The 16,724-nt window shown below is 34.4% G+C and overlaps 2 protein-coding genes across 4 annotated transcripts; both read right to left on the minus strand.

Moving 5' to 3' along the window:
• Window positions 1-77: 77 nt before the first annotated feature.
• On the minus strand, window positions 78-2,375 carry LOC111295101 (dihydroneopterin aldolase 2-like). The gene is made up of 3 exons (XM_089743925.1): window positions 2,211-2,375; window positions 866-1,070; window positions 78-498 (listed from the first exon to the last, which is right to left on the minus strand). The coding sequence occupies exons 1-3, from the start codon at window positions 2,227-2,229 to the stop codon at window positions 294-296; spliced, it is 429 nt and encodes a 142-aa protein (XP_089600051.1). The 5' UTR covers window positions 2,230-2,375; the 3' UTR covers window positions 78-293.
• Window positions 2,376-3,519: 1,144 nt separating this feature from the next.
• Window positions 3,520-15,333, minus strand: LOC111295099 (ubiquitin carboxyl-terminal hydrolase 8-like). 3 transcript variants are annotated; one of them, XM_089743923.1, is made up of 14 exons: window positions 15,213-15,333; window positions 14,758-15,056; window positions 14,270-14,479; window positions 13,774-13,915; window positions 12,606-12,665; window positions 12,417-12,512; window positions 11,786-12,130; window positions 11,562-11,702; window positions 6,799-6,969; window positions 6,241-6,498; window positions 5,557-5,705; window positions 4,775-5,329; window positions 4,327-4,600; window positions 3,520-4,054 (listed from the first exon to the last, which is right to left on the minus strand). In XM_089743923.1, the coding sequence occupies exons 2-14, from the start codon at window positions 14,916-14,918 to the stop codon at window positions 3,938-3,940; spliced, it is 2,679 nt and encodes an 892-aa protein (XP_089600049.1). In that variant the 5' UTR covers window positions 14,919-15,056; window positions 15,213-15,333; the 3' UTR covers window positions 3,520-3,937. The 3 variants fall into 3 exon arrangements, with proteins under 3 accessions (XP_089600049.1, XP_022744199.2, XP_022744200.2); XM_022888464.2 differs by lacking the exon at window positions 15,213-15,333 and having other exon boundaries at window positions 14,758-15,125; XM_022888465.2 differs by lacking the exons at window positions 11,562-11,702; window positions 11,786-12,130; window positions 15,213-15,333 and having other exon boundaries at window positions 14,758-15,124.
• Window positions 15,334-16,724: the final 1,391 nt, after the last annotated feature.

The following is a 16,724-nucleotide window of genomic DNA, read 5'->3' on the forward strand; positions in this document are numbered from 1 at the left end:
TTTGCCCTTGTTACTCGTATTTTAGCTAACCTTTCTCTCATTACTTTTGTATAGCTACGATGAATTCGAAAAGGAAGTCACATGGAATTTTCTACCGAAATTCAAAAATTGAAAATCGTCAGTGCATCAATTAGTTCAATTGCAGTAGAACTAGGAGAAATATTTAACCATCCTGGTTCACTTCTAACTTTCTACCCCTCCCTGAAAAGCAAAATGAAAGAATTTAAAGGAGGTGGCAGCTGCAACTGGCACAACTGAGATCCATGATGCCTTGTTTATGTATGTTGTAAGGGTCAGTTAGGAGCATCAATGTTTCTGTATCTGATAATCTCAACTCCAAGGTAGTCAAGAGGACCATGAACAGCAACATGAGGCTTCCCAACTTTCACACGTACAGCAGATATCTGAGGGTGCTTTGTCAAGATTGTTGACGCAATTATTTGAGCCACCGACTCGAGAAGATTCTGAGATTGCCCTTCCACAACTTCCTTTACTATGCTGTATGTTGGTAAATTCAAATTATCAAAAGACAATTTACTAAAGAATAAAGGCATAAACATTCATTGGAACAGCTAAGGGTTACACAACATAATTCCTTATGCAAATTCATCTTACTCGGCTTTTGATTTTTCACGTTTTGGTGAATATAAGTTGACTAGTTACAATTGTCAAATTCAGGTTATAACAGAAAAATATTACAGTTAGGAGAACCTGAATGATTGTTTTTGGAGCCATAGAACGTAGTGTATAAGCTTGCATTCAACTAAATGCAATCCTATGGAACTTTGTAACAAGTTATAACTAGCCAAAAGATTTATGCAAAGTTTTAAAATATATTCGATGAAGATGTTAACCCGTTACTCACCGGTAAATATCAGTGTAACTAACAGTATCTGACAAGAGGTCTGATTTACCAGCCATCCTCAGATCCATCCAGGCATCTACATCTACCAAGAACTTCTGACCCAGTTTTTTTTCTTCAGGCTTTACCCCATGGAAACCATGAAATTTCAAGCCCCTCAATATGAGTTTGTCTCCAGTTGGTATTCCAACATCTTCCATCATTGCCCCTGTTACATAACATTTATATTAGCTAAATGCTTCAGGGACTGAAAGACAACAAACAACCAAAACATTGAATAAAATACAGTATTAACTCATAAATTAGGCAATAGTTTCAGTATTTCTGCCCTACACAAAACTGGGCATCAAATTTCATTGTTTGTCCTAAATGTGCTTCAAGAAACCACTAAATCTCACAATCAATGTGCCACACAAGGGAATAGAAGAACTACATCCTTATAAAGTACAAAATACTCCTACGCCAAGGAGTTGATCATGCATCTTCGTAAGCAATTAAAATGGAGCCAAGACTCCAACTTCCAACAAATCCTAATAGTCGACCAAATCTTCCTCATATATTAGAAAAGGCCTTCCAACCTTGATGTCAGCCAGTGCTCCTATAAAGTTCCTTGTAATCCAGCAACGGGAATGATTTTGCATTCCTCTTTCAAAAGATTTACTCCAAACTAATAGCGATAATAAGTGCACTCCAAGTCCAACATCAGGATCTCCAAAAAACCAACCAACAAGACAAAGCTCATTCTAACTCACCCAAAAGCAGAATCTTTATCAGGGAACTCTATATATAGCTCACCAGCAAGGCCTACACAAATAGAAAGTAGAAACTGATTCAAGCTACCTATAGTCATCCCTTCCTTCCCCTGATAGATATATTCCAAGGGTAGAGAATTTTTCCGCGGACTGATTAGCTAAACATAACCTGAGCCAACATGAAAGATTATACCTATTGCATAGCTCATCAATAGGAATTTAGCATTTTACTATCTCACTCCTTAGGAGTCCAAAAATTATCTTTCCATCGTTTAATCCCTTCTACCCAAAAAATAAAGAATCTTTAATGCCTCAATCATCCCTAACAAAAAAAATGAAAAACAATGAAAAAAAGAGTGTAATAGGTACCTCAAGTAAACTATTAAAGCGCAAATCTTTGGATTATTCAGCAAAGTTTCCTCAAACCCAAATAGAAACTGAGTAAAAACACTAAACCCAATTGTTTAGTAGTGCTTACTATAGCTAAATTTCTAAACACCCAACACTAATTTACATGCAAACACCCAATATGTAACATGAAAAAGGATCATTTGCATCAAATAAAGCAACAGCAAATCAGTAAAAAAAAGTCTAACCACAACTGGGTGCAGCCATTACAGTGTGAAGGTGAAATTCCTGTCAGCAGAAAGAAGAATGAAATTTTAATTGAGGGACACTTAAAAAAAGATAAGGAGAATCGCTGAGCCCACCGAACAAAAGTGATGACCGCACAACAGAAATTAGTTCAGTGATCGAATAATTTTTTTCTTTCTTTTTTTTTGAGCTTTATACATCCATTTTCTATTGGGTCTAAGCCGTCTGGCAGCCCAATTATTAAGTTAATGTGGCCTTTTGTAGACTGGGCTCAACAGCCCATTCCTAATTTTCTTCTTTTCTGACTTTCTTTTCAATGGTAAAGGGTTTCAAAATCTAAACCGGTTTTTGCATATTTATTTATATTAAACTTAGCTGAAAATTATTTTACCTTTTTAATAGGTTCAAACTCAGACAAAAGAAGAGACTCTCTTTACCACTTAAATCAACATCTTTCGCTTTGTATAACGTTGATTTGTTTTGTACGTGACAATGATTTTCGCATTTTTCTTTTTAAAAATATATAAAAAAGTTTATATTTATATTTTGGTATAAATTTCGAAATAATAAATTAATAGATCAAGAAAACATAAGAATTAGTGTTATAATTGATGCATAAAACAATGAATAAAATAATATGATAATTATTTTATATTATATTTAATTTTTATTTTAAAAAATAAAATTATAAAAAAAATTAATCATCTTGATATAAAATAATTCAATCTTAAAAGATTATTTTTAATTCATCAAATTAAATTTAAAAGATTATTTTTAATTCATCTAATTAAATTTACATATCTTGTTACACTTTTAAAAGATTATTTTTAATTCATCTAATTAAATTTACATATCTTGTTACACTCTTAAAAATTATATTAATAATTTAATTTATATAAACTTTTTAAAATAATATTTATCAATAAATAAATTATCTCATTTTAATTTTTACATACATCAAATATAAAATAAAATAAAATAATTTTGTTTAATTTTATTCATAACATTATTATATCCTCTTTTACTATAATTTTTGTGTACCCAATACATCTTGAAAATATTGTTTCAGATCGGATTGAGTTAAAACCAAAATTGGTGTAGCTTGCAAACCTCTTTCATTTTTTAACTTTAATAATTTAAAGAAAATAACTTCAAAAATGTTCACTGAAATTAAATAAAACATTCAATTCAAAACAGGAAAATCAATTAGCGTAAATTCTGCCGAATGAGCATATTCATGAATTTAGAATGTCCATTTTTTTTTCTGTCGAATCTATCACCCTTCAATTTCTGCTTTCAAATCCTTGCTGCTAAAGGAAAACACTTCAGCTTCACCCACACAAATTTAAGGGGTGCAGACAAGGATTATTACACTATGCAAAGCAGCTGCATCATTATCAACTAACAAAGGTTCATCATCAGAAATCAGAATCACACATTGGATGAAACCAAGAGGAATCATCAGACGAAGCGAAGCATCATCCCCTTTTGCAAAAAGAATTGGCATTGCTCGAAATTTTTCTTTGGATTAAGCTAATATGCATGTAAGACATAGTTTGATCATTGTAACAACTTACCTCTTTCAATGGTAGCATTCCAAAACTGTACAACTTTAGATCATGTGTTTGAGACTGTATTTGCTTCTTGGGGTTGGTCGGCCCAGAAATGAAAACCCACAGTTCAGGCTTAAAAAAGGGCAATGCATCTGATAAATGTTTCACTACGTAAATTACACCTCCCGGACTCTTCTATAGAAAAGGACATAAGCAGCAGATGTCTTAATTCTGTCTTCGTTGACGGCGAAAACTCTGTCATCATCGAACTCATACCATCGACCATGCCCATACTGCCAATGCAGAATGAGAGTTAGGATTCCCATATTAAACCAAAACTTATGTATACCTAGTGACATACACTGCCGATTTTTATCCCTAGCGATTAGCCCGCCTAGGAGCCCACTAGAAAAAGAACAAATAACAAATTGTTATCTGCAGTATCATTAGCATGTAGCTAGGTGCAATTCGACAATTCCATCTCAGTAAAATAGCACGACCGAATGGCAGTAAATTTTAACACACGTAATCAGAGAACATAAGTTAGAAAAGATGTGACACTTACATCAACAAAAGCTGTATAATGACCGCCTCCCATACCTCCATAGTGATTACTTATTGCATACAATTGGTAACAATTGGATATTTGGCCATCAATATGGGAAATGTAATTGGAGAGATTGAGATCATGAATTGGAAAGTCCACATATGTTTCTAGCTTGTTCTTAAAAAATCGGCTATATGAGAATCTCTTTAAATGAATAACCAAAATCTCAGGCAATCTCCAAAGATCTAACTTTTTGTTGGCTTGCCGAGGCTTCTTGCACCTGGGACAGTACCTAGATATGATCACAAACCTCACTATTAGGTTCAACAAGAGTTTGATTACTTCATAATTTAAAATAAATTGATTGTGCCTATAACATAAATGTATATTATAGATATCAGAGCAAACCTATAACTATGTCAACATTAGGAACAAAGTATATATTACAAAAAAGAAAGACACTAACCACATGTCATCTGGTCCTAAAGGTTCCTCTTGCAAGAAACCTTGCAGACATTTATACAAGGAAATAGATTCTTGAGGCCTTCCTGTAAACAACTGGGGCTTGAAAACCTCGGGCAACGAGCTGAGAAGGCATGTGTCATACTTTTCAATCATCTTATCTGACCAGTGAATGCTTATATCCAACTTCTTAGTAAACCTTGAGATTGGTACAGGTTCATTCATCTTTATCTCCACTGGTTCCATTTTATTGACCAAGTAGAATTTGAAGCCAGCATTTAGATGAAAATCATTCTCTGCTCCACTGTCTGAACCTGCATCACTATCTGGAACTGAGGAGCTAACAATATCCTCCATCTTAGAATTCTCATTAATGGTATTCCCTGTCTCATCACCATCATAATCATTTACCACATCTTCGACTGGCATTAGAAATGGACTAAGTAACTTTAGAAACTGGTTACAGATCTCAGATCCACTTGAAAAATCCTGTATCCTTGCTACAACAGGAACACCAAATGGCTTCCAATTTGATGCCATTACACCAAAACTATAAGGCCTGATAATATAATTAAACTAAATAAGTAGAAAAACAATGATCCAAAATTGCCAATTTGAAAAAGAAAGTGGTGCAACAAAAAGTAATCTTTTTCATAAATGGCCATGATCTGCACGATAAGCTCTCTAAAATAAAATGGGAATGGCCAAGAGCAGGTTATTTGCCCAAATTGACCAACTAATGGGGTCTATGCCACAAGAATCATAACAATAGATACACAAACTTACCTTTTCAGCTGCTGATGTGAGAACACAACTAAGGGGTATGTCTCATTAACTTTTGGTAACCGATAGGCAACAAGTTTGTCAGCATCTCTAATCAAGGCTAATGAATCTGATGGCTCATCCAGTAAACGAAAAATTTGATTCTTGAATATCTGCATATAAGTTCAAAGGCTAGCGTTCATAATGATACGCAAGTGCATAACTACAGATGCAATCCCTATGCTCAAAATTTTTCTCTAATAAAAAGCAAAAAAAGGTGAAAGTAAAACCCCCTAAGATGGGAGTCCAATCCATGTAAAATAAAACACATGATTTTTCGTTAGTGTTAGTCATGAAAAGTAAATGGTCTAATCTAAGTCTAAACTCTCCAAAAGACAGATGGGAGGACCGATATGCAAGGTCCATTGGACAATCCTGGAGAAACCTTCCTTAATCATTATACTACTTAGAAGACTTATCTAACTAATCCATGCAAAACATTTATTTCTTGATTGTAAATGTAATCGAATAACATCCTTAAATTGCAGTTCTAAAGCTCCAAAGATACGACGTTAGCACATGCAAAAGTGCCTCAAGACCATCAAGATGCTTGAGAGAAAATGACACACATCTGTGATCTTGAAGTCACTAGTCATGACATGCAACCAAAATAATATTTTTTTCATATAAAAAAGTCTAGCAGCATACCTCAGCCACAAGAAGGGTTTCATCATTTCTTAAAGAACATGCAACACTTAATGTGTCAACGAGATCCTTGAGCCTCCCGCACTTAGGAACAGTAACAGTAAATGGAGTTGGCAACACTATCCCGTCACTGCTGAAAACCGTCACAGTCATTGTCCGCATAGTTGTTGAAGGTAATGGTAGTGTTAGGTACATAAATGGATCAAATGTCACAGAGACCTTCTTGCAAATGTGGCACACCAATATCGACCGGTATTGACCCTAGAATAAAAGACAAAACAAATTCGATTTGGTTCACTTAAACAAGGAAGTTCATGCCATTGTTAATGTCAAGAAAATCTCCACCTAACAAATAAAAGCAGATGAAAATCCATTGCAACTTCGAACATTAAAAAACTAACTAGAAAGCTAAAACTCAGTTATTTCTGGTACTAATAAATAGCCATTTGAGGAAGCTTTTAATTATAGAATACTTGGAAAATTTTATAATACTTATGCATGAATAGCCTAAACTCCAATAAATTATCAGTTATAAGATAACTTCAAATTCAATGTACTCACTTGGCAGACGTCAACTATGATGGAATCATTGCGAGCCAAGTGATTTTGCCAATATTCATCTGCCACTTCTTCACCTGGACGGCCCTCTGCATCCTTAGCTTCTATATATGGCTTGCATTTTACACGATTCAAATCTTCATGGAGGCCATCCAGCAGAAAAGCAAGAAATTCCTACATCACAACAGCAAAATATAAGTCACCATTGGCAGAGAACAAGGAACCACAAAATTAAAGAAATATAACTTAAATTAGGATAGCCTCTAATTTATGGCAAAACCTTTGTCTTTCATGTTTTCAAAGAAACAAAAGACACTCAGCCTACTCAGTACATACTCTTCTTGTGGGAAAACACTTATTTACAGCTGATTGTAATCTTGTAATCTGTATATTTATATTTGTATCTCCAGAATTAAGTATTTGTATCCCTAAAATTAAGATAGACAATCCCTCAACTATAGGATTAGTTTTTTAGGAAGATTTAGTTTCCTAGTTTAACCCCTAGTTAGTTGTATATAAACCTAAGATTTTTGTATAATTCTCAATAAGCAGTTTTTTAATATACATTCAGTTTCCATACTGATTTATTTCTTAGTTTTTCCACATGGTATCAGAGCTTTAGGCTCTTCTTGAGAAGCAAAATTTTCAGCCTTCATTATTGACTTCTATTTTAGGCCTTCATTGCCGAATCCTGTTTAGGCCTTCATTGCCGAACCCTTTCAAAAAAAGATATCACTACCACCCAATTTGATGAAATGTCAACTGAGAAAATCACTGGAGTACTACAGATGTCTCAGAAACAAGGAGAGTTCGACATGGAAGAGATTGAAAAACTGAAAAACTTATTGAAAATTCTTGAAAAGCCTACTGTGGTATGTTCTTTGGGTAAGGTTTCTAGTTCAGGTAAAGCTTCCGGTTCTCATGGATTAAATGTTTCGGCTAAGCCTATTACGAGTTCTTGGACACAGAGCATATGACACATCTCTCACAAAAGTTTAGTACATATAACCTGTGTCCTAGTAATAAGAAAATTATTGTTGCAAATGGTTCACTTACTACAGTGGCAGGATTAAGAGATGTTCAAATTAATCCCTCGTTTATTCTCAAAAATGTTCTTCATGTTCTTGGATTGTCTACTAATTTGATATATATACAAAAACTTACCAGAGAAATGAATTGCAAAGTAACTTTTTATCCCTCTTATTGTGAAGTTCGGGACCAGAGTTCGGGGAAGATGATTGGACTTGCTAAGGAGAAGGATGGACTATACTATCTTGAGATATCAAATAACACAAGTAATATCAAGAATAGTTTACCTTTGTCATTTCTTCCTGAAAAATCTTCCAATAAAGACAAAATCTGGCTTTATCATTTTCGTCTTGGACATCCTTCTTTTGGAACTTTGAGAAACATGTTTCCTTCTTTGTTCAAAGGATTAAATGTTAAAGATTTTCATTGTGATATTTGCGAACTTGCAAAGCATAGACGTGTGTCTTTTCCAATCAATAACAAAAGAAGTTCTACTCCCTTTTACTTGATTCATAGTGACATTTGGGGTCCCTCTACAATTCCTAATATTTCTGGTGCGAGATGGTTTGTTTCATTCATAGATGATTGTACCAGGGTCTCTTGGGTTTTTTTGCTTAAATCCAAATCAGATGTGAATAGTGTGTTTTTAAGCTTCCAAAACATTATCCAAAATCAATTTGGAGTGAAACTCGAGATTTAGGTTTGATAATGCAAGAGACTACTTCAACCAGAATCTATCCACCTATTTCCAAAAAGAGGAGATTATCCATGAGTCATCTTATGTTAATACTCCACAGCAGAATGGAGTGACAGAGAGGAAAAATAGCCATTTACTAGCCACAACCCGAGCTTTTCTTTTTCAAGCAAATGTACCTAAATCTTACTGGGATGAAGCTGTTCTCACTGCCACACACATTATAAATAAGTTACCTTCAAGACTTTTGGGATTTAAAACTCCTAAGGAACTACTCTCACAATTTCATCCCAACCTCAATACCACAAACAATCTCACACCTAGGATATTTGGTTGTACATCATTTGTTCATGTTCACAGTCATAATAGGGGAAAGTTGGATCCAAAAGCGATTAAGTGTATTTTTGTGGGGTATTCTTCAACTCAAAAAGGATATAAGTAATATTATCCTCCTACCAAAAAATTCTATGTGTCTACAGATGTCACTTTTGAAGAAAATAAACCATTTTTTACTCAACCTTATCTTCAGGGGGAGACTTCATTCATGGAAGATAAGGATAAACACTTCTTTTTGCTTGATTTGCCCCCTTCTTCAACATTTACACCCATTAATTCTTCTGAGTCGAAACCTGTTTCTGCTGAGCCTAAGTCAAACACTGAATTTGAGTCTGAACCCATTCCAAATACGAAAGATGTGACAAAGGATAATATTGTTCTTGATTCTATGAAGGAATTACAGGTGTACTCAAGAAGGAAAGTTCAAGATCCTGAACCAGTGCCAGTCCAAGAACCTGATCCTAACTCTGGAAATGAGGTAACTACAGTTTTTGACTCTGTTTCTCAAAATAAACATGAATCTCCTAAAACTATAACTAGTGATTATGATCTGCCTATTGCCATTAGGAAAGGAACCAGAGAATGTACCAAGCATCCACTACACCCAATCTCTAATTTTGTGTCATTTGAAAAACTCTCACCATCCCACAAAAATTTTCTTGTGAGCCTAAACACTATTTCTGTTCCAACTACATTATCTGAGGCATTATCCAGTGAGAAATGGAGGCAAGTCATGAAAATAGAAATGGAGGCCTTAGAGAAAAATCAGACATGGGAACTGGTAGAGTTGCCTAAAGGAAAAAATTTAGTGAGGTGTAAATGGGTTTCCATTGTAAATTACAAGGCAGATGGTACTGTTGAAAGGTATAAAGCCAGGTTAGTAGCTAAGGACTACACTCAAACCTATGGAGTGGATAACCAGGAAACTTTTGCTCCAGTTGCCAAGAAGAATATTGTTATGATTTTGTTATCATTGGCTGCAAATTACAATTGGCAGCTTTAACAATTTGATGTAAAGAATGCTTTTCTACATGGTGATTTGGAAGAAGAAATATATATGAACGTTCCACCGGGATTTGGAGGTCATCTAGAAGCAAACAAAGTATGCAGGCTGAAAAAAGCTTTATATGGCCTTAAACAGTCTCCTAGAGCTTGGTTCGGGAGATTTTCCAAAGTGATGCTAGCAATGGGATATAAACAGAGTCAAGGAGATCACACATTGTTTATCAAGCACTCTGATTCAGGGAGAGTCACAATTCTATTAGTGTATGTTGATGATATAATTGTAACTGAAGATGATGAAAAAGAGAGAATCTGTAAAATAGTGTGTGGCTAGAGAATTTGAGATAAAAGAGCTAGGGAGATTGAAGTACTTCCTAGGAATTGAAGTAGCTCACTCACGGCATGGTATTTTCATCTCACAACAGAAATATGTGATGGATCTTTTGAAGGAAACTGGGAAGCTCGCATGTAAACCTGCAAATACCCCTATAGATCCTAATCATAAAATTGAAGAAGCTAATGAAGATGCTGCTGTAAATAGAGAGATGTACCAAAGATTAGTTGGAAGACTCATTTATCTCTCACATACTAGACCTGATATAGCATATGCTGTGAGTGTGGTAAGTCAATTTATACATAATCCTAAAGAAGTGCACCTACAGGCTGTCTACCGTATATTGCACTATTTGAAGGTCAATCCTGGGAGAGGTATCTTATTCAAAATAAATTCGGGATTAGTTCTAGAAGCATATACAGATGCTGATTATGCAGGTTCAGTAACTGATAAAAGATCCACCTCAGGCTACTGCACTTTCTTAGGTGGTAATCTTGTGACTTGGAGGAGTAAAAAACAGAATATGGTGGCAAGATCAAGTGCTGAAGCAGAGTTTAGAGCAATGGCTCAAGGAATTTGTGAACTACTATGGTTAAAGATTATCCTAGAAGACTTGAAGATCAAGTGGGATGGACCAATGAGACTCTACTGTGATAACAAGTCTGCAATAAGCATTGCACACAATCCTGTGCAACATGATAGAACAAAACACATTGAAGTAGACCGACATTTCATAAAAGAGAAACTAGACAGTGGGTTGATTTGTACACCTTATGTATCAACCAAGGGTCAACTTGTAGATGTGTTGACTAAAGGTCTCAGCAGTACAACATTTCAAGAAATTATTTTCAAGCTGGGAATGGAAAACACCTATTCACTAGCTTAAGGGGGAGTGTGGGAAAACACTTATTTACAGCTGGTTGTAATCTTGTAATCTGTATATTTATATTTGTATCTCTAGAATTAAGTATTTGTATCCCTAAAATTAGGATAGACAATCCCTCAATTATAGGATTAGTTTTTTAGGAAGATTTAGTTTCCTAGTTTAACCCCTAGTTAGTTGTATATAAACCTAAGATTCTTGTCTAATTCTCAATAAGCAGTTTTTCAATATACATTTAGTTTCCACACTGATTTATTTCTTAGTTTTTCCACACTTCCGTTATTATTCATATAATTTGTGAGAGGGGAACTGGGAAGTTTATGTTTTAAAATTACCAGCAAAGCAAATTTTAGTTCTTGAACTAAGAGGAGTTTCATAATTTAAACAAAATTATTTCTCTCATGCCAGAAGTAGTAATTCATCATTGACAGAAAAGCAAATGAGAAAACTGAAGCCACATTTCTTTTAAGCATATTAGCTTTACTAACTTGTGAGTCATGCTGATTGTAGCCACTAAATTGGGGAGCAAACTTAGAAAGTTTAAACTTGAACATTCTTGGAGCCACTGGCATTGCACCTGGAGCCCATAGCTTTCTTAACAGTTCTCCAAATGCTAAAGCAAGTTCACCCTAAGCAAGCAACAGACAATTATGAGAAAAAGTAAATGAATATGAAGAAAGAAATTTAATAAATGAAAGATGTGATATCCTACATTCATTCCCAGAGGGTTTTCATAATTTATATCTTTTTGATAGTCTCCAAGGAAGTAATCAACAAGCTGCGGAGTATGCACCAAACACTGAATTGCACTGTTCATGAAACAAGTATTTCCAAGATTTTGTAGTCCTGTCAAGCCCAATAGACCAATTCCCCTATAACCAGTACCAGACAGCAATGCATCAGTTAGCGTTAAATAAGTGCTCGGGTTGTCACTACTCTTATTTGTCTTTACTCTACTCTTGCCAAAGCTATGTTCTGTCTTGGACCATTCTGTCAATCTCTCATTGGTATCGTTTGTAGAAACAAAAAACCCATGAACATGCAATTCAAGAAGAATCTGCATAACAAAGGGGCAGAAAAACAGAAAAAGAAGCTTATGAATAGCTGCCAGGCACAGAAATATGCACACACTGAATTTCCAAATTATTAAAACCAATGACCTTCCATTGGTAAAAGTTTTTGATGCAGATAATGAATCAGATGCTTTATGTATTTTTTTAGATTTAAAAGACAAGGAAAAAAAAGCAATAGCAATTAATAATACAGGAGCAGGAATTTAAACCAACTATGTGAAAGGATTCTACCCGATAACAATACAAATCAAGTAGATAAACTAGTCACACCTCTTTCCCTAGTTTTCCAGGTGAAATGTTGGGCAAATTGATCATTTCATTCATGACAAACTGGCTTGTCTGCCCTGAGAAGTCCCAAATCTGAAACTGCAAAACAAATGAATTAAAAGCATAAGTTACTTTCACCAGAACATGGAACTATTTTTAAATAAATTATTAATTACTCATTGCAAAACCAACCAGCTCAGATTGGTAACTGAAAATACTGCAAGCTCTCCTATAAAGGTCGACTGTATTATCCTGAAAATGCAAACCACTGTCAAATACAGGAAGGAACAATATTCATAAAGCAAGAATGGCATGATTGTCAAGACCTATAAAGAAAGGGAGATCCAATCCCTGGCATATTTTACAGATAGCATGTGCATTCACCAACCAAATCCACATTTCACTGCCAGAAAATGGATCCACAGATCACTAACTGGTCATCAGTATTTTCCAATAATTATATTTATGCAAAACAGTTTTTGACATGAAGCATTTCATCACTCAGGTATGATAAAAGATTCAAATAAAAGAACATGCAAGGACAAATGGAAGTACTATTATAAATGATGAATAACAAGCAACTGCAAGTAAAAATAGGCTCATCCTCAGAAAGTATCATGCAATGCTTGTTGGTGATCATCCAATCACGCTAATTATCAAGCCAGTTAATTTCAATAAACAGGCCAATTATCATATACGTAACACCACTTCAAAGGGTTTTAACATCACTTCAATAAAGAGCAAGAAGCAATTTTTTCCAGCCAAAGGACTGAGAAAATATAAACAATTCACTAAGATAAAAGCACCACCAACCATAAGAATCCAATTAATTGTTCATGGATATGACCAACATCCATATTTTTATTCCATAGTCATTCACCAAGATAAACACTAACCTATAATATTTGTAGTAAGGAATCATCTATGGCCTGAGAATTCACAAGCTAATTCTTCCCAAGTACTGATTCAGCACCTTCCAGTAGGTCATATTCATCTAGATTTGTCAACTTAATTGCAAGACAGCTATCCCTGTTTAAACACACTCCAGTTCAGAACTGAATCTGATAGGCAATTTCTCATCATGTGCACATTTGTTCTAGCGCCAAAAGGCATTACCTCAAGATGACATGAACTTCCAGACATGATAGAAAGAGACTAGAATCATAAGAAATAATCTCTTCCTTTTAGAGGAAAAGGCAAAAGGAATTTCACCCAAAAAAAAGTCGATGAAATAACATAAAAAAGGATGAAAAAGGGTTACATGCAGCATTGATTCACAGACCAATATCACACATTTCAGTAACAAAAACTCCATAAAAATAAAAATACCAGTAATAAGTAACTTGAAAAGAGAAATTACCTTTAAACTGATCTTTACTAACAATGAATTTGTTTCTGGTGAAAAAGAAAGCCTTATCAGCAAGGCAAATACTTCCTGTGATTGATCTTGAGCAACAAATGGGTACCTAGCATCTTCCTCAGATGTTTTGCGGTCATTGTGCCTATAAAAGGAGAACAAATGGATACTTAAATGGAGTGTAAAATCAACATCTTCTGCGATACCAAAAGGTAATATAGTTCTATAAATGGTCAGTAGATGCAAATTCTCTGTCATAAAAGTGTTCAAGAAAAGTATTTCAACTATATTAATATACGATTTTTGTTTATTTGAAAATAAAGAGCACCAAAAATGGAGGGTTAACTATGGAATTATTAAGACTAATAAAAATTCAAACCAGCCAAAACATAAATCACTCACGTTATAGTCTAATTTTCTAACATGTACATTCGGTAAAGTCTTTATCAGAATAGATAATTCAAACAATAAAAGAATCGCAAAACAAACTCAGTCTCACCATTTAAGAGTCCGCAGCCACAATGCTTCATTAACCAAGGCATATTCACGGCCAGATGCGACTTCTCCCGCCTTATCCCTAGTCCCGGAACTCTCTTCCTTCCTCAAGTCCAGTACAATTTCAGAATCAGCATCGTCATTGTTGGATAACACAGTGTATAAAACGCCTCCTATTTGATCAGCAACACTTCTTTGAGCCTCCTTCCACCACCTGAAATTAAGAGGGAAAAGAAAGCTTGTAAAAAAAAAAAAAAAGAAAGAAATTATAATGAATAGCATCTTATTTTTTTATTACTTATTTAAAATAAAAACAAGACAAAAAATAATTTCAAATCATTCTAAGGAGAAAAAGTATAATTTTTTATTAAGTTAAATTATTCACTTTTCAAAATCAAAATCCACTTCACGTTTCACTTCTCCCTCTTGTTTTATCCGCAGTCAACAGAAGAGGTAAAAAAACATATTAAAAATTTTTTTAAAAAGACGTACCTGTAGGAAACTAGGTAGAGCTTCTGGCGATTGCTCTCCTCGTCCGTTTCTTCATATTCGTCGCTATAGAGGCTGGAAGAGAGAGGCCGCTTACGAGCGTAAGGGTGGTAATCGAGGTCTAAGAGATGATCGTCGTCCTCGGAGGAGAAGAGATCGTCCATCGAGAAGAAGAATAAGGCGCTTAGGGCTTTCGTCAACACCGCCTTGAGGAGCCTAAGAGTGGAGATAGAAAGGTTTGCGAGCTTCACCGGTAGCAAACGCGTCGTCGTCGTTTCGGCGATGATGATTGAGAAATTGAACTTCTCCCAAATCCCGTTCATAACAAAAAATAAATTTTAAAATTCTTTTTATAATAATTATATAAAAAAAGGTAATTATGACAGCCCAAATAAATAAGCAACCGCATTTCAATAGTAATAAAATAAAATATTAAAAATAAAAAAATATATACATACTGCAGAAACAGAAGAAGAAATGGCTGCGCGTTGTTTATGTTGGGTCGTCGTTTTTGTCTGTTCCCAAAACCTTCTTGTGGGCCTCCGGGGAGAGGTGGTTGGACGCTCCACTAGTGAGACTGGGGGAATGGAGAGTGGGAAATTTGTAGAGAGTTCTAGGTGGGACTGTCTAATGATGGAACTTGTGCTGGACACGTGGCATATATAGAGTATGACCCCACTTAAATGAATGGTAGTAGATACCCTCTTTGCTGCTTTTGGGTTTTATTAAGTTTTGAGGCATAAATTTTTTGTTGGGACGGAATCTTTAATTTTAAACATTGATTTTAATTTTTTTTTTATATAAACCAATTTCAAGATTCTGGAGTTATTAAAGAGTTTGATCCAATAATGCAATTATTATTTGATTTAATTAGTTTTTTTGAACTGTAGCTTTCTAAAGATAACAGTTACCAAAGTTAAATTTTTGTTCATATAAGTACAAAAAAGACTATGATCTATTTTTTCTATATTATCTATCTATTACTATATATAACACTGTCAAGTAATTGGACATGAAAAGAGATAGTCCAATTTCTGAAAAAAAAAAAGTTGGGCCCAATTCAAGATGGGTCTTAGGTCTTGATCAAGTTTGGTTTTAGTAAGAACTAAAATCGAGCATTTAAATGGATTTTGAGGCTCAACTCTTACAACAAACTCATATTCAAGTATTTGAACAAATATGTTATTCTCCCGGCCCAATTGCAACTTGGCCTCAAATTTTTATTCGAGAAGTTACGGTTTCTTGGATTCGGTAAAATTTAAGATAAATAAGTTATTTAATTTTTTAAATCATAATAAGATGTGTTGTAATTATATTTTATAGTCTAAAAATAATGATAGTGAATAGTTCATTTGAGAGAATTCTAACAAAAAATTAAAATTAATTATTGTTAAAGTGATCCGTACGAGTCAATATTGAATTTTATCATTTGTCATTATATTTCAATTTCTTTGAATTATTTTTTAATTATATTTTCAACTTTGAGCTTCAAGTCTTCAATCATTAAGTTAAAACCTGAGTTGTTACAAATTCCTACTATTACTCAAAGCTGACCATGCAAATTGAGAAAGCTTTTAGTAAAAATGATTTACAAGGTCACACCTTTTGATTCCTCTCTATAACTTTATCTACATCTTAAGGAAGAGACCCCATGTGCCTTCTTTTCCCCAACTAATCATTCATTCCAGTCTCATCAAGAAGATGATTGATGACCTCCCCACCTCTATCAAAAAGGTACTTTGTTTTTAACTTTTTATTTCTCTCAAACCCCACATTTCCTTTTTCATGCTTCTTTGGTGCATTTCACATTACCAAACATTTGGAAAGGTTGTTGGTTTTATCTTAATAACATTTAGCTCATAAATTATTTAGGGTTGGCTTGATCATGGCTTGACTTTATTTTTACTTTTGGAAGTAGAAAGTGAAGGAAGTAGGTTGGTAGTGCCCCCATTATGCTTTGACTCTTTTGG

This window comes from Durio zibethinus, chromosome 14 (assembly GCF_047325235.1).
Source record: "Durio zibethinus cultivar Kanyao isolate XHJ-2024 chromosome 14, ASM4732523v1, whole genome shotgun sequence".
Taxonomy (NCBI): Eukaryota; Viridiplantae; Streptophyta; class Magnoliopsida; order Malvales; family Malvaceae; genus Durio; species Durio zibethinus.

Excerpts from the sequence above, each read along its gene's own strand:
- LOC111295099 (XM_022888464.2), bottom strand. The coding sequence starts at position 15,077 with ATGAACGGGATTTGGGAGAAGTTCAATTTCTCAATCATCATCGCCGAA. Across the intron at positions 14,480-14,757 it reads CTCTACCTAGTTTCCTACAG|GTGGTGGAAGGAGGCTCAAA; the intron begins GTACGTCTTTTT and ends TCTTAATTTCAG. Across the intron at positions 6,970-11,561 it reads ACAATCAGCATGACTCACAA|GAATTTCTTGCTTTTCTGCT; the intron begins GTTAGTAAAGCT and ends GTTGTGATGTAG.
- LOC111295101 (XM_089743925.1), bottom strand. Across the intron at positions 499-865 it reads AGTTACACTGATATTTACCG|CATAGTAAAGGAAGTTGTGG; the intron begins GTGAGTAACGGG and ends ACCAACATACAG.